Source organism: Bombina bombina, chromosome 10 (assembly GCF_027579735.1).
Source record: "Bombina bombina isolate aBomBom1 chromosome 10, aBomBom1.pri, whole genome shotgun sequence".
In the NCBI taxonomy this organism is placed as follows: Eukaryota; Metazoa; Chordata; class Amphibia; order Anura; family Bombinatoridae; genus Bombina; species Bombina bombina.
The window spans coordinates 143,179,018-143,205,611 of NC_069508.1; the positions used below are offsets into that span (position 1 = coordinate 143,179,018).

The window sequence follows — 26,594 nt, forward strand, 5'->3', positions numbered from 1 at the left end:
TTACGCAGCCACTAGCACTAGTATCTACGATATTTGCGTATCCTCAAACAGGATTGCGATATCTACAACTACTAACCTATCCTCGCCGCCGCATTAGCGCCTTGGTGCGCATGCGTATTATACTCCACTGATGCGTTTCAAGCCTCGATATCACTGAAATGCCGACATCTTTATGAGGCTGGTGGTTTTTCGGGGTCCTACATACTTCTCTATAGGTAACTGTATTAAATGCCTGTATTGCCAAAACTATTCTTTTTACAAACCATGTCCTGCGTTTTACCAACAGTGATTTTCATTCATCCCATGCACTTCATCCACGTCATATAAAAACAACTAACACCGTTTTTTTAAGTTGTAGGTTATAGAAGAAGACGACGTAACGTGGGGTCCTTTAGAGGGGGTTGGGTTGTTCCAAGATGTCGACGAAGAATTTTCGTGTCAGCGACGGGGACTGGATTTGCCCTGATAAAAAGTAAGGCCTGGCGCGTGTTCGTGCTTGAGTTTTTGACGTGTTGCTTTTATTTCCTCTATAGGTTCCATTTATCGTCCCCCGGTATTTTATGTTACTACAGCCATTGTCTATATTACCGCTTTCTAAAGCCTGGGTTAGAGTAGCCCAAAGTCAATGGAGGCGATTTCAGTTCCATAGCTTTCCTATGCACTATATGCGTCGATTTTTTATACAACAGTTATAGTCTCCATATGTGCACTACCTTATAGAGAGAGTTATAGTCTCCATGTGTGCACTCTCTTATAGAGAGTTATAGTCTCGATATGTGCACTCTTATAGAGAGTTATAGTCTCGATATGTGCACTCTTATAGAGAGTTATAGTCTCGATATGTGCACTCTTATAGAGAGTTATAGTCTCCATATGTGCACTAGCTTATAGAGAGAGATATATAGTCTCGATATGTGCACTCTTATAGAGAGTTATAGTCTCGATATGTGCACTCTTATAGAGAGTTATAGTCTCGATATGTGCACTCTTATAGAGAGTTATAGTCTCGATATGTGCACTCTTATAGAGAGTTATAGTCTCCATATGTGCACTAGCTTATAGAGAGTTATAGTCTCCATATGTGCACTAGCTTATAGAGAGTTATAGTCTCCATATGTGCACTATCTTATAGAGAGTTAGTCTCGATATGTGCACTCTTATAGAGAGTTAGTCTCGATATGTGCACTCTTATAGAGAGTTAGTCTCGATATGTGCACTCTTATAGAGAGTTATAGTCTCCATATGTGCACTAGCTTATAGAGAGTTATAGTCTCCATATGTGCACTCTCTTATAGAGAGTTATAGTCTATATGTGCACTATCTTATAGAGAGAGTTATAGTCTCCATATGTGCTCTCTCTTATAGAGAGAGTTATAGTCTCCATATGTGCACTATCTTATAGAGAGAGTTATAGTCTCCATATGTGCACTCTCTTATAGAGAGAGTTATAGTCTCCATATGTGCACTCTCTTATAGAGAGAGTTATAGTCTCCATATGTGCTCTCTCTTATAGAGAGTTATAGTCTCCATATGTGCTCTCTCTTATAGAGAGAGTTATAGTCTCCATATGTGCTCTCTCTTATAGAGAGAGTTATAGTCTCCATATGTGCTCTCTCTTATAGAGAGAGTTATAGTCTCCATATGTGCTCTCTCTTATAGAGAGAGTTATAGTCTCCATATGTGCTCTCTCTTATAGAGAGAGTTATAGTCTCCATTTGTGCTCTCTCTTATAGAGAGTTATAGTCTCCATTTGTGCACTCTCTTATAGAGAGAGTTATAGTCTCCATATGTGCACTAGCTTATAGAGAGAGAGTTATAGTCTCCATATGTGCACTCTCTTATAGAGAGTTATAGTCTATATGTGCACTCTTATAGAGAGTTATAGTCTCCATATGTGCACTATCTTATAGAGAGTTATAGTCTCCATATGTGCACTATCTTATAGAGAGTTATAGTCTCCATATGTGCTCTCTCTTATAGAGAGTTATAGTCTCCATATGTGCTCTCTCTTATAGAGAGAGTTATAGTCTCCATATGTGCTCTCTCTTATAGAGAGTTATAGTCTCCATATGTGCACTATCTTATAGAGAGAGTTAGTCTCCATATGTGCACTCTCTTATAGAGAGAGTTAGTCTCCATATGTGCACTCTCTTATAGAGAGAGTTATAGTCTCCATATGTGCACTCTCTTATAGAGAGAGTTATAGTCTCCATATGTGCACTCTCTTATAGAGAGAGTTATAGTCTCCATATGTGCACTCTTATAGAGAGTTATAGTCTCCGTATGTGCACTCTCTTATAGAGAGTTATAGTCTCCGTATGTGCACTCTCTTATAGAGAGTTATAGTCTCCGTATGTGCACTCTCTTATAGAGAGTTATAGTCTCCGTATGTGCACTCTCTTATAGAGAGAGTTATAGTCTCCGTATGTGCACTCTCTTATAGAGAGAGTTATAGTCTCCGTATGTGCACTCTCTTATAGAGAGAGTTATAGTCTCCGTATGTGCACTCTCTTATAGAGAGAGTTATAGTCTCCGTATGTGCACTCTCTTATAGAGAGAGAGTTATAGTCTCCGTATGTGCACTCTCTTATAGAGAGAGAGTTATAGTCTCCGTATGTGCACTCTCTTATAGAGAGAGAGTTATAGTCTCCGTATGTGCACTCTCTTATAGAGAGAGAGTTATAGTCTCCGTATGTGCACTCTCTTATAGAGAGAGAGTTATAGTCTCCGTATGTGCACTCTCTTATAGAGAGAGAGTTATAGTCTCCGTATGTGCACTCTCTTATAGAGAGAGAGTTATAGTCTCAATATGTGCACTAGCTTATAGAGTGAGTGAGCTAATATGCAGTGTAGTTTTTATGTAGTGGTCTTATAAATCAGACATGGGGGTAATGTCCATATATGATTTACATCCTTGTATATCCTTGTCTGGTATAGCAGCTATATATACAGCAAATAAATATTAGTTCCACTTTACTAATAGGATAAAAAGTAATAGAATGGCTTTTATTTAATCCATAGTAACACTTAGTAGTCCATCCGCTCTTCCTTCATGGAGGAATAGGTTGAAATGTTGCAGTACTTGGTGTAACTATGGATTAAAGGGGAAGGAAACCCCCACATTTTCTTTCCTGATTTGGATAGACCAAGCCATTTTAAACATTTTTCCAATTTACTTCTATTATCAAATTTGCTTCATTCTCTTGTTATCCTTTGCTTTGCTGAAGGAACAGCATTAACTGCTGGTAGCTCGTTTGCATACTTAAATACACTTTTGAAACAGCTATAGCTTTCATTAGAAGCAGTTTTGCTAATGCATGTATATTGCAAAATTGCTTCTGTTCAATACTGAAATGCATCCATGTGTTTTCCAATTTTGGCTGGAATATCCCTTTTAAGTATCGGGACAGTCTAGTCAAAATTAAACTTTTATTATTCAGATAGGACTTGTAATTTTAATCAACTTTCCAATTTACTTTCATTATCAAATTGGCTTTTTTCTCTTGGTATTCTTAGTTTAAACTAAACCTAATGTTTAAGCCCTTGAGGGCTGCCTCTTATCACATGCTTTTTAAATCTCTTTTCAACACAGACTGAAAGTACATGTGGGCCATATAGATAACACTGTGTTCAGGCACAGAAAGTTATTTAAGACCTAGCACAAAACAATGCTAAATGCAAGACAATAGATAATAATCAGTCAGTCATGTGATCAGGGGGCTGGAAGAAGAGGTTTAGATACAAGGTAATCACAGAGGTAAAAAGTATATTAATATAACTGTGTTGGTTATGCAAAACTGGGGAATGGGTAATAAAGGGATTATTTATCTTTTTAAAACACTAAAAATTCTATTGTAGACTGTCCCTTTTAATCCTGCAAGTTTAATTTTGACTTTCCTATCCTTTTAAATAAAAGCCATTACTTTATCCTATTGGTAGTGTGGTCCATGAACTCTTTATATTCTGCCTTCTCTTGCATTATTATATCTCCTTTTAGGATTTTCCTCTCATTAAGTTATTTTTGCAGTTTGGCAATGACTCTATATGATCCTAATCATATCGGATATTGCATGCTCTGTTAAACAAATCATAAATTCTATCTGTTTTGCTTTGTTTTCTTGGTGTCCTTTGGTGAAAAGCATACCTAGGTAGGTGCAGGAGCGATAATACACTACTGGGAGCTAGCTGCTGATTATATTATATATTCCTCTTGTCATTGGCTCACCCAGTGTTTTCAGCTAGTTCTTAGAAGGGCTTTGCTGCTCCTTCAACAAAGGATACCAAGAGAATGAAGCAAACTTGATAAAAGAAGTAACATGGGTTTTATGTCCCTTTTAATAATAGGTCTATGAACACCAATTTCTTTGTTTCAATGCCATAACCACAAACGGTATATACCAGCAGCAGTAAATCTTTATAGTGCTCATTCGTCATCATGTAAAGTGTCTGCATATATATGTGTGTGTGTGTGTGTGTGTGTTTATAATGTATATCGGAGCTCGACAAACATTAGCTCCTGGTTTAGAGTCCCGAAGACCACCGTTGATGCTGTTCTTTAATAAAGGATACCTATAAAATAAAGCAAATTGGAAAGTTATTTAAAACTGTATGCTCTATCTGAATCATGCAAGAAAACATTTGTTTTTCATGTCCCTTTATTCAGTTTTAATTTCTTATTTTGTTAAAATTATGTTCGCTTAATTTGTTAGATCATGTAATTTTATCACTTGCGACACTGCATCTCTATCTTTAATCCTTGCAAAGGGATTAAACTCATATTTAAAATCATTCAGGACCCGCAGAGCACTGCTGGTTTCGGGCAGGAACTGCAGTTCCCCTCAAGGGTTAAACACAAAGTACTGTGTAGGCGATATCTCTATATCCGGAGAGACCCGCCTCACACTTTAAAAACCACTGAACTAAAGAATTAGTGTGTGTAAATGTATCACAATAATGACCTTTAAAAGTTACATATAAAGCTAGTTGATATTAATAAATAAATGTATTTATTTCTATTATCAAATTTGCTTTGTTCAAATGATGTTCTGTGTTGAAGAGATACCTAGGTAGATGTCTGGTGCACTACATGGCACAAAATAGTACTGCCATCTAGTGCTTGCAAAACTGCTGCCATATACTGCTTTAGACGTGTGGACGCCCCTACTCTTCAACAAAAGATACCAAGAGAATGAAGAAAATTTGATAAAGTAAATTAACAAGTTTTTTTATAATTGTATGCTCTATCTGAATCATGAGAGATTTTTTAATCTCAAGTGTATTTTTAAATAGTGGATGGGACATTACCATTTTGCAGTCTTTAAAAGTGGTTATTATCAATTAAATACTAATCAACATTGTTTTCTTACAGGTGTGGAAATGTAAACTTTGCCAGACGGACCAGCTGTAATAGATGTGGACGTGGTGAGTTGTTTGTTTTTTGGCAGAGTGCAAGTTCTTATGGTTTTATAGTTGCAGAGTTTAATTCTTATTTTTTATTTAGAAAAAAGCACTGATGCTAAAATGATGAAAGCTGGTGGCACCGAAATAGGAAAAACTCTGGCTGAAAAAAGCCGTGGGTTATTTAGTGCTAATGACTGGCAATGTAAAACGTAAGTATATTCAAAATATAGTTTTGTTACTTTCATCTGGTTTTACTTGGCTGCTGCCAGTTAGGGACAGATATAAACTAATTTGGGCAATCGGTATGTAGAGTGTTGCAGGGCCAGAATACTTATAAGCACTTAAAGGGACAGTAAACACCAGAAATTTTTTTTGTTTAAAAAGGTAGATAATCCCTTTATTACCCATTCCCCAATTTTGCATAACCAACACAGTTATAATATACTTTTTACCTCTGTGATTACCTTGTATCTATGCCTCTGCAAACTGCCCCCTTATTTCAGTTCTTTTGACTGACTTGCATTTTTAGCCAATCAGTGCTGACTCCTAAGAGTTTCACGTGCTTGAGCTCAATGTTATCTATATGAAACACATGAACTAACGCCCTCTAGTGGTGAAAAATTGTCAAAATGCTTTCAGATTAGAGGCAGTCTTCAAGGCCTAAAAAATTAGCATATGAACCTCCTAGATTTCTTTCAACTAAGAATACCAAGTGAACAAAGCAAAATTGGTCATAAAAGTAAATTGGAAAGTTGTTTAAAATTACATGCCCTATTTAAATCATGAGTTTTTTTGTTTTTACTTTACTGTTCCTTTAAGTGATGGAAAATCAGAGCGTTTAACACACTAGGATTTACCATCACTAAAAATAAAGTTTAGTTTAAGTCATCAGTTATTAAAAAAAAAAAAAAAAAGTGTGCAAAGCTCACCCTGACTGTGCCGCTGCACCACGCTAAACTAAGTAGCTCCAGCCACCCACAGCACAGCGCTCTTCTACCAAAGAGGGGACATTTGCACCTCTAGATCAATAGCAGTTTGTCTCATCTTAGTGTTCTGTATGCTAGCACGGCTATTGGTCTAGAAGTGCAAACGTCACCTCATTGGTAGAAGCGCGCTGTGCTGTGGGTGGCTGGAACCACTGAGTTTAGCAACCTATTTTAAGAGGGTCACTTAAAGGGACACTGAACCCAAATGTTTTCTTTCGTGATTCAGATAGAGCATGCAACTTTCTAATTTACTCCTATTAATTTTTCTTCGTTCTCTTGCTATCTTTATTTTAAAAATAAGGCATCTAAGCTTTTTTCTTGGTTTAGAACTCTGGACAGCACTTTTTTATTGGTGGATGAATTTATCCATCAATCAGCAAGGACAACCCAGGTTGATCACCAAAAATGGGCCGGCATCTAAACTTTCTTGCATTTTAAATAAAGATACCAAGAGAATAAAGAAAATTTGATAATTGGAGTAAATTAGAAAGTTGCTTAAAATGTCATGCTCTATCTGAATCACTAAAGAAAAAAATTTGGGTTCAGTGTCCCTTTTTAATCTCCTCTTTTTTTTTTTTTTTTTTGGTGATGGTAAATCCTAGCGTTTGTTAAACTCAAATTTACCATCACTTTATATGCTCGTATACATTTTATATTGCTGACTTTTTCTTTTTTCTTCTTTTTTTTTTTCAGTTGTGGAAATGTGAACTGGGCTAGAAGATCAGAGTGTAATATGTGTAATACGCCAAAGTATGCTAAGCTAGAAGAAAGGACGGGTAAGATTTATGTTTTATACCATTTCTGACATCCGAGTGAACTGCAGAGAAGCGTGTGTTTTTTTTTTTTTTTTTTTTTTTTCACTTTTAACAAAAAAATAAGTAAAGGGGCAACACTTCTTTCTTTTCGATTTTTTGTTATTTCTATTAATTCTATGCTAAAAGAGAATGCTTGGATAGATTTCGTCACTAGGTACAATAATCACAAATGTGGAAAGTTTTTTTTTGTATACTTTTTATTATTGCTCTGTTTTCCCTTCATCACCATAGGGCTCCATGTGTGTCCTCCCACCAGAAGTCTTCAAGCAATATATTTTTTATTGTTAAACTATTGCAAAAATTCTTAGTGCTGCCATCCCTGATAAAAAATAAAAATAAAAAGTCTTTAGTGCGTTCTGAGCAATTAAGGGTTAAATAAGTGCTGTGTTCTCCCCATGGCCTATTCAATGGGCACACCACTAATCTGATTTTACTGGCCAACGTTTAAAGGGACTGTCTACACCTTACTGATCTTAAAGTCTTAACTTAGATTAAGATGCAAATGGAATCCTGCACCTTTTCTATATCATGTAGCAGGAATGGTTGTTATTTTAAAATGAATATGGTTTCTGGCCACTTTAAAATGGCTGCCAAGCCTCGCCCACTGATGACATCACAATCTGGGCTACATTTAGGTACTCTGCTGAATAGCATTGACAGTCTGTTGAATCCAACTAGTGAGCCTTTTGTGATTGGACACCATATGCAGCCCAGATTGTGATATTCTCAGTGGGCAGAGCTTAGCAGCCATTTCAAAGTGGCCAGGCGCAATATTCTAAAATAACTTGCCTTTCCTGCTACATGATATAGAAAATGTGCAGGAGGCTATTTGCAGCTTAATTTAAGGTAAGGCTTTAAGATGACTAAGGTGTAGACTGTCCCTTTAACCCAATTCTAAGCTAAATTTAGGTAATGTTTAAAGGGCCATAATAGTCGGGGGTGGTGGGGAATACATGCTCTAATCTGTTGTGTAACTAGTGCTCCGGATTGAATCAGTGTCTGTTTCCACTTGGGACCAGCAGTGCTGTATGGATCTTGAGTAGTACTTCTACTGTGCGTGTATAAAATTACATGCTGTAGTGAATTAGAGCAGGGTTCAAACTTTTTTTTTCTCCCAAGACCCAGTGCCATGAATCCACATATCTTTGTGACCCTATTTTTATGCTTGGTCTGAAATAATCTACAACAAATAGCTGCAATCTTATGCCAAAGTGACTAAAATGTGCGCATACTTTATTCCTTAGTGTAGTCAAACTTGAAAGTGTTGTAAACAGTAGTAACACACACCCACACACACATTGTGACCCTGTAATGGTTTTTGACCCCCCACACACATTGCGACCCTGTATTGGTTTTTGATCCATAGTTTAAATAACCCTGAATTATAGGATGTAATTTTTTTTTTTTTTTTTTTTTTACTACTATGGCCTCCTTAAATGTTTTCAATGCGTGTTGCACAAATTATCATTAAATCAATTAATGCTAAATTATGCATATAACTTGTGCTTTGAACAGTTTAACGTTTTATAATAACAAGAAATTGTTACTGCAAAGTATTATTGGCCTCACCTGCAACTCCATAATGCCACCTGGCTGACCACATTTTTCTGTGGAGAACACTGCAGTATTAGGCTGTTATGATCCAAGCACTGAAGGGATTAAATCTCATTTAGTAATATTTCTCATACATGTTCTCTGTCTGGAAGCTTTTACTGTTACCCTTGGATGCTTATTCTAAAACTTTTTTTTTTTTAATACATGGTTGTAACAAACCTATATTCCTACTTAAAGGGACACTCAAGTCAAAATTAAACTTCATGATTCAGATACTGCACGTTATTTTAACCCTTTCGTGACAGGGTTAAAGTGCCTACATCGGAACAACTGTTCCGATGTAGACAAATTGAAACTACGCGATCGTGCATACGATCGCGAGATTTCAATTATTGGATCGCATCTGGGGGGCGTCCCTACAATCCTAGGAACGCCCTCCAGACCGCGATTAAATCCTTGAAGCACAGAAGGCTTCAGGACAGCCGTTAGCTATGACGTTCTATTCCGTCATAACGGCTTTAAAGCCTAGTCTAATTATGACGGAATAGAACGTCATAACGGCTTTAAAAGGTTAAACAACTTTCCAATTTACTTCCATTAACAAAATGTGCACAGTCTTTTAATATTTACACTTTTTGAGTCACCAGCTCCTACTGAGCATGTGCAAGAATTCACAGCATATACGTATATGCATTTGTGGTTGGCTGATGGCTGTCACATGGTACAGGGGGAGTGGAAATAGACATAACTTTGCAATTTATTTTAAAAAAATCTACTACTCATTTGAAGTTCAGACTAAGTGCTATTGCATTGTCTTCTTATCATGCATTTGTTGATTATGCAAATCTATTGTATTGACTGGTCCTTTAACTGTTTTCTAGGATATGGAGGAGGTTTTAATGAACGGGAAAATGTGGAGTATATTGAGCGTGAAGAATCTGATGGGGAATATGATGAGGTGATGTATTTTTATTTATTTTTTTCTTTGCTGGAATTAGTTGTGGTTATTTCATTTTTTGAATGTGCCTGTGGTCATTTGTTGTGCAAATTAATGTTGCATATTGTTATAGTAGTAATGCATAAAGTATTGCTTTAAAGGGACATGATACCCAAATATTGAAGCACTTGAAAGTGATGCAGCATATCTGTAAAAAGCAGACTAGAAAATAGCAAAGCAAAGTTTGACATCAGCACAAATGAAGCTGATTGGCTTATTATTTTCGGCATGCATCTACAGTAGCCGAAGAATAACTGATCACAGAGCACTTTGGTGAACTGAGGAAATTTTGAGGTAAAATATCTTCCTTTTTTACATAGAGATGTTCAGGTGATATTATCTTGTCAGCTTTTTACAGTTATGCTGCATTACTCTCAAGTAATTTAGAATAGGGGTGTTTACGTCCCTTTAAACATAATGTAAGATTATTACTAATATGTACAAAAATTTTATTTTTAAAAACGCATCTAATTATGTTTTAATAAACTTACATATTTGAGTTCCCGTCTCCCCCCATTGACAGCATGTGTGTTTTTTTTTTTTTTTTTTTTTTTGAGACTGCTAATCCAATCATGCTCTTTGAGTTAAATGTGCGTGCACTTCCTACACCAAGGAGACACTGTGCGCATGCGGGAATGCACCTAAAGGGAAATCACAATGATATTGTTGTAAATTGTGAATCGGTACTCGTGTTAAGATTCACGGTTTACTTGTATCTGTGCCAGCTAGTGCATCGCGGAGAGACTCTGTGTGCGAGGATTAGTTACAATGGGGACTGCTCTATATGTCACCGCACTACAGAAAAGGGGGCAGAGGGACTACCAAACACTGGTATGATAAAACACATAAATATTTTAAAAGGTAATTTAAAAATACATAAATGATTAAAGTGATTGTAAAATATAGTGAATTAATGCCCAGTATCTATAAATAATCTTAAAAACAGGGGCACTTTAATTCATTAAACTTTACGAAGACATTTCATTTTTTAAATTTACCACTGAGTTATGGTAAACCTAACGAATCCGGCTTCCTACAATCGTTGAGTGCCACACCAGGTGTTGCACACTACGATTGGAGGAAGCAGTCATAGACCTGTTAAAGAAGGTAGGAGATGCGGGCGGAAGAACAGCGGTATGTTTACCATAACTCAGTGGTAAATTATTTTTAAAATGAAGCGTTTTTGTAAAGTTTAATGAATTAAAGTGCCCCTGTTTTAGAGATTATTTTTAAGATTATTTTTATATACTGGGCATTCATTAAACTTTACAATCACTTTAATGCTTAATAGGTGGGGATGGCACATGCATTAAGCAGGCTAACTTTGAAAAGATTTCAAATACCATCACTAAGTTTTAATATGAAAGAGAATACCAGAGGATAGGCAGTAAAATCATCTGATGCAATTTATGGATTGTGGTATAAGAATTTGGTAAAAATGTTTAAAAATCATATATATATTAGGGCTGGGCGATATGGGTGGGGAAAAAATCGCGTTTTTAAAAAAAATTAAAGCGCAATTGCAATTTAATCGCGATTTTATTAAAAATTACTATAACACCTTCATTTTTCAATAAAACGTTTATTTAACACTACAGAATCTTACTGTACATGTTTCTCAATGTCCAATACAGTCTTGGAGCATAAAAATATTAACCATAAAATAGTTAAAGGACCTGTCAACACAGCACAAAACCAAAATAAATATACAGCCACATAGAGGATTAAGTTATAATGTATATGAGCATTCAAAATAAAAACTTGGATAGTAAAATTATTATAAAACTTACTTTTCTCCTGTCTGTTTTACCAATTGTTCTGAGGCTTGTCCACCTCCCACGCCTAGAGGAGGATGGGCTCACTGTGAGTGACAAATTTTATCTTCCAATCCAAGATTAGCCTATTTGCATTTTTTTTCACCCATTGTGTGCATGTGAGTGTGCACGTGATTCCCCTTGCATGTGCACGTGACTCCCTCCTCAGACGTGCACTATTGTCTTTATAAATTACAGGCAAGCACAGCATGAAAGCGAGCAGCTCTGCTAAACAGCATTTAGAGTAGGAGCTGTTCCCTTTCATCTCGGTTGGATTGGTGCCACATTATAGTGCTTCTCTGTCTTATATGTTTTAGTGCACCCACATAATTGCAGCATAAATGTTTATTTTGCTCCCCTTGCATGAACATTTTCACTATAAAAAAATAATTTCAATTTTTTTTTAAATTTATAATGTTCCCATTTTATAGTAAGTCTGTGTAATTTTGCACTTCCAATTATTTTATAATTATCATCCCTAGTTTTAATTATAGGCTACCCATGCTACATATCTATTTATAAATGTATATTTTATATAGTCTTCCATTGATACTCGGCAGGCAATATGGGTATTTAAATAATGGAATTTATATATTTTTTTATACCTTAGAAAGCACCCTACTTGCTTTTATAATTAGTAATTTATTTTTAATGTATAGGCTAACCCTGCTACTTCTCTTTTTAACATTTATTTTTCATAAAGTCTTTCACTGATACTCTGGAGGCAATTTGGATCTTGAAATACGAGAAATTTTACTTATCGTACCTACAAAAACACTATTCTCTTTTTAAGGCTAACCCTGTTGCATATCTGTATGTAAAAATAATTAGAAATCAATTTCATGCAGATATTTTCCGTTTGTTATTTCCACCTTTGCATGTAAGGCTATTTTTATCTGTGCAAAATCCTTTTCATGCACCCTACTGCCTCTTCAAAGTTAAACCTTTCCTAGCCAAAGCCTTACATGCAAAGGGGGTAAATAATAAACGCTAAATCTCTGCATGCAATTGCGGTCTTCTATTTGTAAACATGCAGATATACAACAGGGTTAGCATAAAAGAAGAGATGGAAAATACAAAATACTTTTATTGGCTAACCCTGCTACCTACATTTGTGTGTGTGTGTATATATATGTATGTATATGTAACCCTCAGTGTACGCCGGGGTTAGGTTCCAGAAGGAATGGTTGTAAATTGAAACCCAGTTTATAATGTAAGTCAATGGGAAGTGAGGGAGATAGGTTCCAGGCCCCTCTCAAAATTGTCATAAGTAACACCTAATACATTATTTTTAAAGCTTTGACATGAAGACTTTAAATGCTAAAGAGCATTATAAACCTAATAAAATAATCCCACAACACAGACTTCACTTGCATTTTTCTGCAGTTATTTCTATGCATTCCAATCTGGACTGATTTATAGACAGGAAGATCTTGTTCCTTTGAAATCTGCTCGATAGCTCAGGTCTGGTTAAACTGATTAATTTCAGCTTGCTTGGCTTTGATGCAACACAATCGGACAGTGCCACCTACTGGCTATTTTAATAAATGCACTGCTTCTCAATGCTTTTCAATAGCAGTCACATGACTGGAAAAAAAGGTGTAAATTGAACCGTTGTAAAACGAGGGCCACCTGTGTGTGTGTGTGTATAAATTGTATATCATTTTTTTTTTTTTTTTTTTAATTATGTGTGTATGTCGCAAATCTACTTTTTAATTATATCAAAGTAAATTCCATCTCCCCACTGAACAGGATAACACCGGAGCACACGTTTGCGCATAATCCTCTGTGGAGACAACGCTGGGGCACACGTTTGCGCATAATCATCCTTGGAGTGAGTGGAGACGGCTTGACGTCTCAGCTGTTTGGCTGTGTTTCCCGGGCTGCGCTCTGATACACCGGATACCCGCGGAGTAGGTGATCAGACATAGGTAGCCAGGCATTGTTTATACACAGCCCTGTGACTTGTTCATTTATCCTGTATAACCGCAGTTTATCAAGAGTTTACTACATGGGATTGCTGACAAGTTGTGACTGAGGCTCTTACACACAGATTACGCACATCTCTCTGGGCTTACTAATACTAACAGACAGTAGTGACCCAGACCTATGCGTCGGCTATTTCACATTAGTATATGGATGAACAAGTATAAGTGGTTAGTAAGAGGCATGGGTGGTATTACTTGGGTGACCTGCAAACCTCAAAATTGTAATCTCTGTGTATAAGAGCCTCAGTCACAACTTGTCAGCAATCCCATGTAGTAAACTCTTGATAAACTGCGATTATACAAGATAAATGAACAAGTCACAGGACTGTGTATAAACAATGCCTGGCTACCTATGTCTGATCACCTACTCCGCTGGTATCCGGTGTATCAGAGCGTAGCCTGGGCAACACAGCCAAACAGCTGAGACGTCAAGCCGTCTCCACTCACTCCAAGGATGATTATGCGCAAATGTGTGCCCCAGCGTTGTCTCCACAGAGGATTATGCGCAAACGTGTGCCCCAGCGTTGTCTCCACAGAGGATTATGCGCAAACGTGTGCCCCAGCGTTGTCTCCACAGAGGATTATGCGCAAACGTGTGCCCCAGCGTTGTCTCCACAGAGGATTATGCGCAAACGTGTGCCCCAGCGTTGTCTCCACAGAGGATTATGCGCAAACGTGTGCCCCAGCGTTGTCTCCACAGAGGATTATGCGCAAACGTGTGCCCCAGCGTTGTCTCCACAGAGGATTATGCGCAAACGTGTGCTCCGGTGTTATCCTGTTCAGTGGGGAGATGGAAATCTGTGTACCGATGCTCCTGCAAAAATAGACAGAAATAGTCACGTGGTTCCGGACGGCCAATCAAAACAAGCAACAGAATGCATACCTGCTACATTAACAAAGCAGGCTGGAAGTCAGGCAGCTCTGTGTTAAGCTCGTCACGCTCTTCACGCTGTTCTGCTTCTGTGGACAGTGCACATCCTTTTATGTGCACTGCTCCACCAAAGAAGCGCGCTGCCGATGTGCCGGTGACGTCACCACTTGCGGCTGCACAGTGAATGAAAAATGCATATATACGTATATGCATTTTTCATTCGCAAGTTACAAACACGTGACAAAGAGGACAGGGAAAGCGGCCAAAAATGTAAAAGAATAATTAGAGGGGAAAACATGACATAAAAATAAGGTACTGTAAGAGACATGTAATATTTCACAAGGAATATGTTTATAATTGTTCTGTATAGTGTTGACTGGTCCTTTTAAAATAAAATTTGCTAGTGCTACCTGTGCTGTGGTTACATAGATAGTATGAAGTCCCTTTAAAGGGACACTGAACCCAAATTTTTACTTTCATGATTCAGATAGAGCATGCAATTTTAAGCAACTTTCTAATTTAATTCTATTATCAATTTTAATTCATTCTCTTGCTATCTTTACATGAAAAAGAAGGCATCTCAGCTAAGGAGCCAGCAAATGTTTGCTTCAGGACCATGGACAGCACTTGTTTATTGGTGCTGACCAATCGGCAAGGACAACCCAGGTTGTTCACCAAAAATGGGCCGGCATCTAAACTTACATTCTTGCTTTTCAAATAAACATACCAAGAGAATGAAGAAAATTTGATAATAGGAGTAAATTAGAAAGTTGCTTAAAAATGCATGCTCTATGTGAATCATGAAAGAAAATTTTTGAGTACAGTGTCCCTTTAACAGTACACTACAGAATCTTACTGTACATGTTTCTCTCAATGTCCAATGCACTCTTGGAGCATAAAAATACAAACCACAAAATAAGTTTTTTAAAAAAAAAGTGTCAGTAAGGCACTATAAAGTTTTTGTACAATACTCACTTTATTGCTCACAACTTTGAGCTGTCGTACCGCCACACCACTGCTTGACCACCCCCACACACTCTTCAATCTCTTCCAAAATGGCCGTTTCGCGGGCATTCTCCGGTCCACCCACGGCCGCACACTGGTCTGCCACTCATTCTCCGCCTCCGTTTTCAGGACAATCTGAGGATTATTTTTTTTTTTTAAATTGCATACTCTCGTGGTTTTAAAACCGCGGCGATTAATCGCGGTTTAAAACCGCATCCGCGATTAATCGTGCAGCCCTAATAAATATATAAATATAAATAAATAAATAAATATATATATATATATATATATATATATATTTCAAAAAGGAGCGCACTCGCCACAAAAACAGCTGCCAGGGTGCCAAAGGTTGAATATAACTGATAAAGAACGGCACTCACTGGTCTTTCCAAAGTGTACTTAATAGAAAAAATGTGACGTTTCGGGGGGACACTCCCCTTCCTCAGACAAGCAAACACAAGTGACAAGAATCCATTTAAACATTATAAGCCCCTCCCAGTGAAGTGAAAATGCGCCAAAACTGTAGTCATGGCAACAATCCAAAACAAGTAATGTCAATTTCTAAACAACAATATTACAAACCATAATGTCAGAGCATACCTCAGTATACAAATAATGCACTTCCCAAAATACATTTAAAATACCCATGTGTAAATAATGATCATGAATGGAATGTGACAATACATTTCTATATCTATAGTTCTGTATGACCAGCATCCCTCTAGCTACTATACTGAACAAAGCGTAACAATTTCAAAAAAAGAAAGTGAGAGTATATGCAAAACGGAAAAATATTACCTTTTGATATCCTCCTAATCCATACCTCCAGCTGGACATCTGTCTGTCCCCAGCATGCAGCCTCTCCGCATACAAGTGCTCAGGCTCATACTGTGAGCATCATAATTCAGAGACATGGCTAAGAGGCCACGCGAGCTCATCCGCCCTCCTTTGGTATACATGATTAATGCAACTAAATACAGTATTAATGTAAAAAGCAAATCTCAAACGTATATAAATAACCTAATATATACACATTATATACATACATCAGACCAAGCCAATGTATGTGTAAGAACTTGCTATTTGACCCCTTATATGATTCTCTTTTTAAGCATAAGTCAAAATGCTAAGGTACTATTAACAATCTGTGCCCTACTGCTGCGATGTCTCTATAGAGCCCTAAACATAACCAGGATTGTAAATGATCCATAGGCTGAAATGTTCATACAACCAGGGTCACATAATAATTAGTAAACATTACTACTGTTGATATAGGTAATAGCACTAACCTAGATATAAATGCCCTTACCAATGGTAGTAGCTGTTATAAATATTCCTCAATGTTAAAGTCTAGGGAAAATATCATTAAATCCTTAATACCTTTCTTAAAGGGGTAGAGGAATTAAATACAAATATACTTGTATGAGTCAAAAAATAAATAAATGTTAGAGTCCCATGTTAGCAGAAAACAGGGTTTTAGTATTTTTATTTTCTTTTCACAGTTTGGTAGAAAAAAGAAAAAGTATCGTGGCAAACCAGGTGGTCCTAAAACTGTAATAAAAGTTGAAGAAAAGGAAGCTGCGGTTAAAGTGGGTGTTACTGTGGAGGACGATGAGGAGGAAGAAGATGAGGGAGAGGCAGACCTCTCAAAGTACAAGCTGGATGATGTAAGCCATATTTGATGATAAATTTTGTTTTTAAAAATACATTAAAAGCTGAAATTGATGCACTCCACACTGCTCCCTGGCAAGTTGCCTTAGCTGCCTAAACTAACTTGTCAGCAAGCAGTGTAAGTTTTAGCTGCCACTCGCTGCAGAGACGAGTTTGTTGTCAATGTAACCATGTGCAGGAATAATCTACTACAAAGCAGGTCTATCAGGTGCTTCATTGTTTCTGTCCCTAAATGTTTGCTGTAAATGGGAAACCTGTTTCCTGCATTGTTGTGTGCAGTATACTGTCAATGAGAGTATGGGGAACAGCACCCAAACAAGTAGGCACAGGAGCAAGGAGTCACCCCTCCAATGACAAATCTTGAAAAAGGAAGAGGCTCCATCCTGGGCAGATGGTTAAAATAAATATCTTTATTCCATGGTCCAAAAGAAAAACGTTTCAGACCTATAAAAGGTCCTTAGTCACTGCTGTCCACAGCTACTACAGCCATCGATGTCTGGCTGCTTGGTAGAAAGCTCTGTACATGCACTAAAGCCATGTGCAAACGCATCAGTGCTGGAATGGATGGCAGTACCATGACTAGGAGAGGATCAGACTCGATACCATGCTTATAAAATGTATTTAGCTTTGTGTCCTTTAAGAGAAGAGGGGTTAAACAGTGCCACTATGATTATAAGTGAGGTAAATGCTCAAACATGAGTCAAGTCAAATATGAACTGCATGTAAGAAATGTTATACTTGAATCCCTCTGTTTAGTAACAGAATGAAATAAAATAGGGTTCAATTATTTCATATTGTAACATGATTTTAAACCTAGGTGTCTTTCTGCTTATAAGTCAGTATATACATATGGTAACGTCTGTACATGCAAGTTTAGGTTGTACGGTCTTTTAAAGGGATATGAAACCCAATAAAAAGGGATATGAAACCCAATAAAGGGATATGAAACCTAATAAAGGGATATGAAACCCAATAAAGGGATATGAAACCCAATAAAGGGATATGAAACCCAATAAAGGGATATGAAAACCCAAAAAAATCTTTCGTGATTCAGAGCAAACCATTTTAAAAAAAAAAAAGCTTTCGAAACTACTTCTATTATCAAATTTGCTTTGTTCCCGTGATATTTTGTGTTGAAGAGATACGATACCAAGGTAGGTATCTGGAGCACTACATGGCAGGAAATAACGCTGCCATCTACTACTGCTGCCATATAGTGCTCCATAAATGGGCCTGATCCTAAGATTCTGTCCCTGTTTTTTCCATAAAAGATACGAAGAGTTTGAAGAAAATTTGATAATAGAAGTATTTTTAGAAAGTTGTTTAAAATCTCATGCTCTATCTGAATCATGAAAGAAACATTTTTGGTTTCCTGTCCCTTTTAACGGGATACTAACCCCACATTTTTTCTTGCATGATTCAGATAGAACATGCAACTTTCTCATTTACTCCTATTATCAATTTTTCTTTGTTCTCATGTTATCTTGATTTGAAAAAGCAGTAATAAAAGGTTAGGAGCCGGCCCATTTTTTTAGTTCAGCACCTTGGTAGAGCTGCTGATTGGTTTGCTACATTTAGCCACAAATTAGCAAGTGCTACCCAGGTGCTGAACAAAAAATGGTCTGGCTCTAAAGCTTACAGTACTGCTTTTTCAAATCAAGATAGCATGAGAACAAAGAAAAATTGATAATAGGAGTAAATTAGAAAGGTGCTTAAAATCTCATGCTCTATCTGAATCATGAAAGAAAAAAAATTGGGTTTAGTATCCCTTTAAGCTGAGCCATCAATATTTTCATATGTTTCTCATCAATTGTCTTTAATTTTCGTATGTTACAATTTGTAATGTAAATTATGTGTATTTCCAGTTCTAGCACTTAGTATTTTGGCGCTTTATAAATGAATACTAAATCCATTTATACACAAATTTTGGGTTTAGGATGATGATGAAGATGAGGAAGAAGACGGCGATCTATCAAAATATAATCTTGCCAGCGATGATGAGGATGATAGTAAAAATAAGAAACCTGCTCGTAGTAGATCTCGATCTTCTCATTCCAAGTCGTCTCGCTCCTCTTCCCACACAAGCTCAAGGTCTAGGTCCAGGTAAACGGGTACAGGTCAAGGGTAAAGCCAGGCAAAATGTCAGTATCTAACTTTCTTATCTACTTTATTTTTATATGTATGTTTTATTGCTCTGTATTTGTGTTAGTCTTGAGCTCTGTAATTAAAGAAGCAGAAAGCTCAAATTTGAAATCAACTAAAGTACATTTCAGGTTCGAGCTTTGTACTTTTAAATCCTTTTTTGGTTTGATTTACTTTGTGTTAATTAAACCTTTCCAAAGTCAATAACTTTTAAACACTCAGGTCATGTTTTAGATAAATAAATATTGCCATAGTTAAAGAATCCGCATTTACCTTTCTAATTCTTTTTTGTTGTTGCTTGATGCTACTTTTAATATGAATTGCTTATTCTGTATTTCATATTTAGTATTTCATTGCATATGAATTATGTTTTGCTAGAATGTTTAGTGAAGCTTGAGTACTGTTGATCTCATGCTTCAATACATTTGTTTCCTTTACTAACTTTTGGTTAATGTAGTCTACTTCTCAATGGATTTTTTTGTTCCTTTTTTTTTGTTTTGTTTTTATTTTAATATTTGCATGCTCTGCTTTTTTTGTAAATAGTTTCCTTCTGCAGGCAGTTGTTAGTCAAATACAAGTTAAAGTTCCATAACCATTAAATAAAACTGGGTTAAAACACACAACTTAAGTCCCACAATACAGTTCAGCTCCAGAACTTCACACGGTCATTGTTTGATTGTGTCCTGCTTGAGAGCAGAACTTTAGCTATGTGTTAATTGCTTTGTGAGAGTCAAATGCATAGTTGGCAAGGGTCATTTAGTGCAAAAAACAAACAAACAAAGCTTTGTATTTTATTGTTTCATTACCACGTCCCTTTTAAAATAAACTTGTTCCTTGTTGAAATTTGAAAGATGGCATGTAATGTAAGCTTTTTGTCATCCTTTTATATTTCACATTTCTGCTCTCCGATGAATATTTTAATCCACTACGTATTAAACAGAATAGGAACACAAATAATTTTGCATTCTCTATACTTTTTGTTTACCATAAATAAGAATAACCGTTGGCCTACATGTTTGGTATACAGAGGCGCAGTGTAAAATCACTTAAATGAACTTGCTATGATTTTGTGTTTTTGCAGTATATGCAAACTTTTTTTTTTTTTTATTTAGTGGTTTTTCTTGTTAACACATTTTAAAACAAATTTATTTTTTAGTTTTTAGAATAGAATACGGTTTTATTTTAAGTTACATTTTTTTTCTTATATGTAGAAAGTAGTACTGGAAAAGAATGCTTCATGTTGTTTCAGATCCCGGTCGAGAAGCTCTTCCAGTTCCCAATCAAGAACTCGCTCCAGTCCAAGACGTCCTAGATCTCGTGGTTCAAAATCAAGGTGAATAGGGGTACCTCTCTGGTGAACAGAGAGAGTGTTCCAGAATTGACTTAATCTTGGTCATTTAAATGTTAACACGTATCTTTTAATGTTACATATCAAAAAGTACAGTTTTTTTGTTTTTGTTTTGTTTTTTTATTTTGTTTTTGTTTAATCTTTTTAACCCCCCCCCCCCCCCCCCATAGGTTATCTAATTTTTTTTTTCAGACTGAATATGAGTTTAATATTTGTATTTAAAAAAAAAAAATCTTTATCACAACCTACTTAATGCTGTAATGCATACACAATGAGGCCCTGTGGTCAGTAAAATTTCATGATGGCTCTGGTGTTTGAGCTGGGTAGAGATGCAGAAATAACACCTCTCCCTTTCTTGCCATGCACAGACAAAGCTACATGTGTTCCCACCCCCCTACCTACCACTTCTCTTTGCATCCAGACTCTGCACTCTCCTTGTATCCCTTTAAATCCCCTTGTACAGTGGTAACACAATCCTACGACCTGCAAAGGTAAGGGGCAGTCAAGGGATTGAATCAATGCTGAGTGCGTTCTTGGAAATAAAGGTATTAAACCGCTGCTTTAAGTATTACACAATAGTGATTTCCCTATGTGTTCCTGCCAATCAAAAGCTAAATTAATAGTGCATGGGTTGTATGGGTAATCAATACTTTAGAGCCTTGCTGCGAATGTTAAGGGTTTAAATATATACTCTCCACAATTTTGTAGCCCTAATTGTTAAGCCCTCTTTATTTATATTGCTCACACTTAAACCATGTAGCCAAATGGGGGGGTCTTTTCTTGAGGGTGTTTTAAAAGACAGAGGTACCTATGTAAAGACAAGTTTAAAATTCTCCCTAGATAAATGTTCATTATATCATAACTATAATTTAGTAATTTTCTGCCGTGTACAGTTTGTAGCACTCCTATGTGGCATGAATATAAAAAATAATCCGATATATTTTTAACTATTGATTGTTCTGTACTTGTCAATGTTATTTGAAGGCATAAACCAAATATTAAGAGATGAATGCTTATGACTGTTCTCAAATTAAGAAATTGTGAAATCTCCCCAAAAGAGAGGTTTCTCTGGTATTGTTTTGTTGAGTATTATTTTTTTTATTTTTTTTTAAATGACATTTTTGTATTTAATTTATTTTTAAACAGTTTTTCCTCTAAATAAATTCCGTATCTATAACTACAATATTTAACGTTTTCAAATAAACTAATCATCCTTGCTTTATATTAATTGTCTAGAAGTCTGATAAGTTTTGAGACTTTAAATCTATTTACTTCCAATGTGTGAAGGGCAATGCAGTGTTGTCCTCTGAAGAAGGCAGCATTTCTGGATGCCAGGTCTTACTGTTATGCTTTAAAAAATATATATGTTTACAGTTGTTTTGCTCAGTATATGACTTCTGAAAGTTCTAGGTCATAGGCTGTAAAAGAAAAATATTCTGTAATTCTTAGATGTTTGCTTTTTTTTTTTTTTTTACATAATGTTATTGCATTAACTTTATTAAATAAGTGACAGACATCATGATACTATAAACTTTGTGTTATATATTGAGATTAAAAACCATTGCTGATAACCCAGATGAACCCCTAAGTGTTGAGTTTACGTGACCATCCTTTTTAAATCATGTTACACACAATAAATCGTATTCGTTTTTGATAAAGATCCAGCTCCAGGTCCAACCGGGGTTCCTCTTCCCCAAGAAAAAGATCTTATGCAAGTTCACGATCTTCATCATCTCCTGAGAAGGGCAAGAAGAGAAGCCGCTCTAGATCCTCATCTGGTGACCGCAAAAAAAAGAGAACGAGATCACGGTCAACAGAAAGGTTTGGGTTACTGTAGAATTAGGGATTTTTTTGTTTTTAACATAGCCATATGTTATACTCTAAATGTCGTCTTTTATAAATTGTCAAACTAATATCTCTAGATGGGGGGTTCAAGCCTTAATTATATCTATATATAATTTTTATTTGGGGAGAAGTTGGAGTGAGTAACTGTTTCAATAACATAATGCTTTTTAGCAAACATTGGCTCTTTTCAATACATATTTTTATTTTTTCCTCCCGCTTTTCAAACACAAAACAAATTTCACCCATAGAACCCCACTCATCTATTTTTACTATGAGATTAATTGCACATATAAACTGATATCATTGAAAGCCAAAATTAAACTTTATTTAAGGAGCGCATACGATTTTAATGACTTTTCAATATATATTGTCGAGATTGACATTTGCTCCTTTCCTTGACAACATACAGCCGTATGCTCGGGATTGTGTACAGCTGCAATTATAGCTCTTACATCACCAATAAGCCTACATTTAGTTACTTTTTTTTATAAAAAGATTCAACAAATACCAAGAGAAAGTTACATTTGGCAATTGGAAAGTCTTCTTAATATGTTATGTTCTTTCAACAGGACAATATAATGTAAAATGTTCTCCCATTTAATGTGTTCCCAATTATCTATTTTACTTGCTGGAATTTATTTAACTGTTTACAAGTAGCTCTTTTGCCTTTATTTTGTCATTGAAATAGCTGCTTATCCCCACCTATACTTTAAATGTCAGTGCTTAAGTACTGGTTGTAGAAAAGCTATCTAAACAGGAAAGGTTTAAAATTATGTTCTCAATGATGTAGGGGGTGTAAACAGAGAGGTACTGAAATGTTTATTTTCAATTAGACAGAGATGAGATAAGAAGCCTTTGTGTTTATACAATGTCTGTTCTCCCTGAATGCTCAGCCCAATTAAATAGGATGTGGATTCAAAGAGCAAAACCGCTATTCCATATAAGAATGGTTTCAAATGCTTCCCACATGCAGAAAAAGACAACAGCTTGTGAAAGTTCAATATGCTAAGATCTGTGCAAATCCAAATCTTAGTGTGTTGCATTTTCAGAAGAAAAGAGCCGGATGCCACAAGCGTCCACATTCTTCCTCATTTGGAGGGCATCCTTCTGCATTATAACTGTAGGCTGCAGACAAATGGCATCTGCTGCCCACTTTCCACATTCCTTGTTGTAAACCTTGTGCACCCATCCCTTAGTACGTGAGGCCCATAGCCTCAAGCAGTGCAAAAGTGACATGCTGTATAGAATTGGAGCAAGCAATTTTTCCACTACAATGTCCTTTTAATATTAAATGCTCCATAAACATGCGTTATGCAAAAATGCAATAATTCTTCAGTATTTTGTTCATTTTCCTATTTTTTAACTTTGAAAATGTTGGCTTTTCTATTTTCCCTAGAAAGACTAAAGACCATCCTAAAGATTTCTGAAACTGCACAGTGGTTGCATAATCATTGCATACATATAGATGTGAAAACAGTCTTACAAGCTTAAAGGGACATGAAACCCACATTTTTTTTTCTTTCATGAGTCAGAAGTAAATTAGAACGTTGTTTAAAATCGCATGCTTTTTCTATTATCAAATTTGCTTCATTCTCTTGATATCCTTTGCTGAAAAGCATATCTAGATAGCATCAGTAGCTGCTGATTGGTTGCGGCACATAGATGCTTTGTGTGATTGGCTCACCCATGTGCATTACTATATATTCAACAAAGGATATCTAAAGAATGAAGCAAATTAGATAATAGAAGTAAATTGGAATGTTTAAAATTGTATCCTGTACCTGAATCATGACAAACGTTTTGGGTTTAGTGTTCTTTTAAGGGAAACCTAGGTGTGATATACAGGGTTAACCATCCCTGCACCAGTCAGTTGGGACAGAAAGGGTTAACAGACCCTTTTCACTTAAACCAGTTTCACAGTCTAGCTACTCCAGGCAAGTTTGTGACTTCAGTGCGTGTAAGAATTAACAATCTTTTTTTTTTTTTTTTCTAGACCTAGAAAAAATTCCCAAACTCTCCTTTAATACCACCCACACTAAACTATATCTGCTGCCACCACTTTAATATTATTTTATTAAAAATTTATAAAACGGTAATCTTACCAGTATCTTCAGTAACGTGGTTTAAATGCAAAAACGTAATAAAATGAACATTTTATTATGAACAAAACATTCTCTATATACAAAACCGTTTTTAAAACCAAACAAAAAAACTTCAAAATTTTAACAGGTCGATATAGTTTAAAAACTAATACATCTGCTTATTAAAGGGACAGTCAACCATAGAATTGTTATTGTTTTAAAAGATAGATAATCCCTTTATTACTCATTCCCCAGTTTTGCATAACCAACACAGTTATATTAATATACTTTTTACCTCTGTGATTACCTTGTATCTAGGAACCTTCTTCCAGCCCCCTGATCACATGACTGTGCCTGTTTATTATCTATTGTCTTAAAGTTAGCATCGTGTTGTGCTAGATCTTAAATAACTCCCTGTGCCTGAACACAGTGTTATCTATATGGCCCACCTGTACTTTCTGTCTTTGTGTTGAAAAGAGATTTAAAAAGCATGTGATAAGAGGCAGCCCTCAAAGGCTTAGAAATTAGCATATGAGCCTACCTATGTTTAATTTACACTAAGAATACCAAGAGAAAAAAGCAAATTTGATGATAAAAGTAAATTGGAAAGTTGATTAAAATTAAAAGTCCTATCTGAATAATGAAAGTTTAATTTATACTAGACTGTCCCTTTAAGTTCAGCCTAATTTTAGCAGACTTTTTGTTTGTATTTACTTATTGAGGCAAGTGTCCCTTTTAAATATAATTATGTGCATGTGCTGATATGTTCATAATTATATTTTTATGTATATATTTATTTGAGACAAACGCCTACATGTTTGTATTTCGAAAATTGTTCATAATGACATAGAAAACAAACCATTACATTTTTGTTTTGCAGGCGCCAAGGGTCGTCGTCTGGATCGTCTCACTCTGGTTCCCTTTCTTCAAGTTCTAAAAAGAAATAAACAATCTTTGGAAAAGTGGCTTACCTCATTACAATACATGAGGCACACTATATTATTAAAATGATAAAAAAAAAATCCTGTCTTTTTATGAGCATTGATAACTGAGAAAGTAGAGGTGCATGTCTTTGTGCTTACTCAGCTACAGCAGCAGTTGATGTTTGCATTTTAAGCCATAAGACGTTCAATAGCAAGGGGAAAATGGCAAACGAATGAATGAATTTCATTTGTATTTTTTCATTATTTTTTTTTTCTTCCTTTAAACCACACTTCAAAAGCATTTCCTTGTTTTTATTTTTTAAATGGGGCATTTGGTTTCCAGTTCCCTAGGACGGCATAATTTATTATTTTTTTTTGTGCCTATTTTTACATTAAACTCACTGCAGCTTCCAACCTAATCCATTATGTCAATGTCCCTTTAACACAAGTTTACATGCAGTTAAAATTTGTAGTATGTGTAAAAAAAAAAATTTTTGTTTCTAAATGAATTTGTATTTCTTGTGGCTTAAATTGCATTTGCTGGCAACAAATTTAGATTGATAGTTAAGTCTTTTTAAAAAAAATACTGTTTAAAATGGATAAAGAAAATCTTAAATGGTGTTACACGGTAAGTATTAGAAGGTTGTTTCTGTCCTGAACACAATCTTAACATATCTCTAGTAGATAAGCATAATAAATATATATTTTTATGGTTCTTCCAGTCAGTTCCATGGGATGTTCAAATAAATGAATAAAAACTAAATTTTCCGAATAGCTGAGATTAAAAAAATCTGGCTTCCATTTTTTTCTCTGCTATAGATAATTCTGTTTTTCGCTCCTAATTTGTCTTTAGTTATGTATTTTTATATTCCTTGAATGTGAACTGTCAACCAGTGTTTGTTGTGCCTAATACTTCTATTCAAATGTGCATAACTTTTTAACCAACTGTTGCTAGAAACTACCTATAGTATACCCATCTTTGTGTAAAAATGTGTGCTGAGAAGGTGAGAGTTTTTACTATTTAGCATATGAAAAATCAAGGCGCTCTGTTCTGAAACAACTTTTTTTTTTTTCTTTGTTTTTAGCTTAAATGTCATTTCTGAAAAAAGTTTGCTGTAGAAATGTGTAAATAAAAAAAACAAAACTGACATGCA

The 26,594-nt window shown here is 35.7% G+C and overlaps 1 protein-coding gene across 1 annotated transcript; it reads left to right on the top strand.

The window, feature by feature from the left end:
- The first annotated feature begins 355 nt into the window (after positions 1–355).
- ZRANB2 (zinc finger RANBP2-type containing 2) lies at positions 356–26,594 on the top strand. The gene is made up of 10 exons (XM_053693354.1): positions 356–472; positions 5,369–5,421; positions 5,501–5,609; positions 7,080–7,162; positions 9,637–9,713; positions 16,933–17,097; positions 19,038–19,204; positions 20,493–20,576; positions 22,251–22,412; positions 25,398–26,594. Exons 1-10 carry the CDS (start codon positions 417–419, stop codon positions 25,462–25,464), a joined length of 1,023 nt encoding a protein of 340 aa, XP_053549329.1. The 5' UTR covers positions 356–416; the 3' UTR covers positions 25,465–26,594.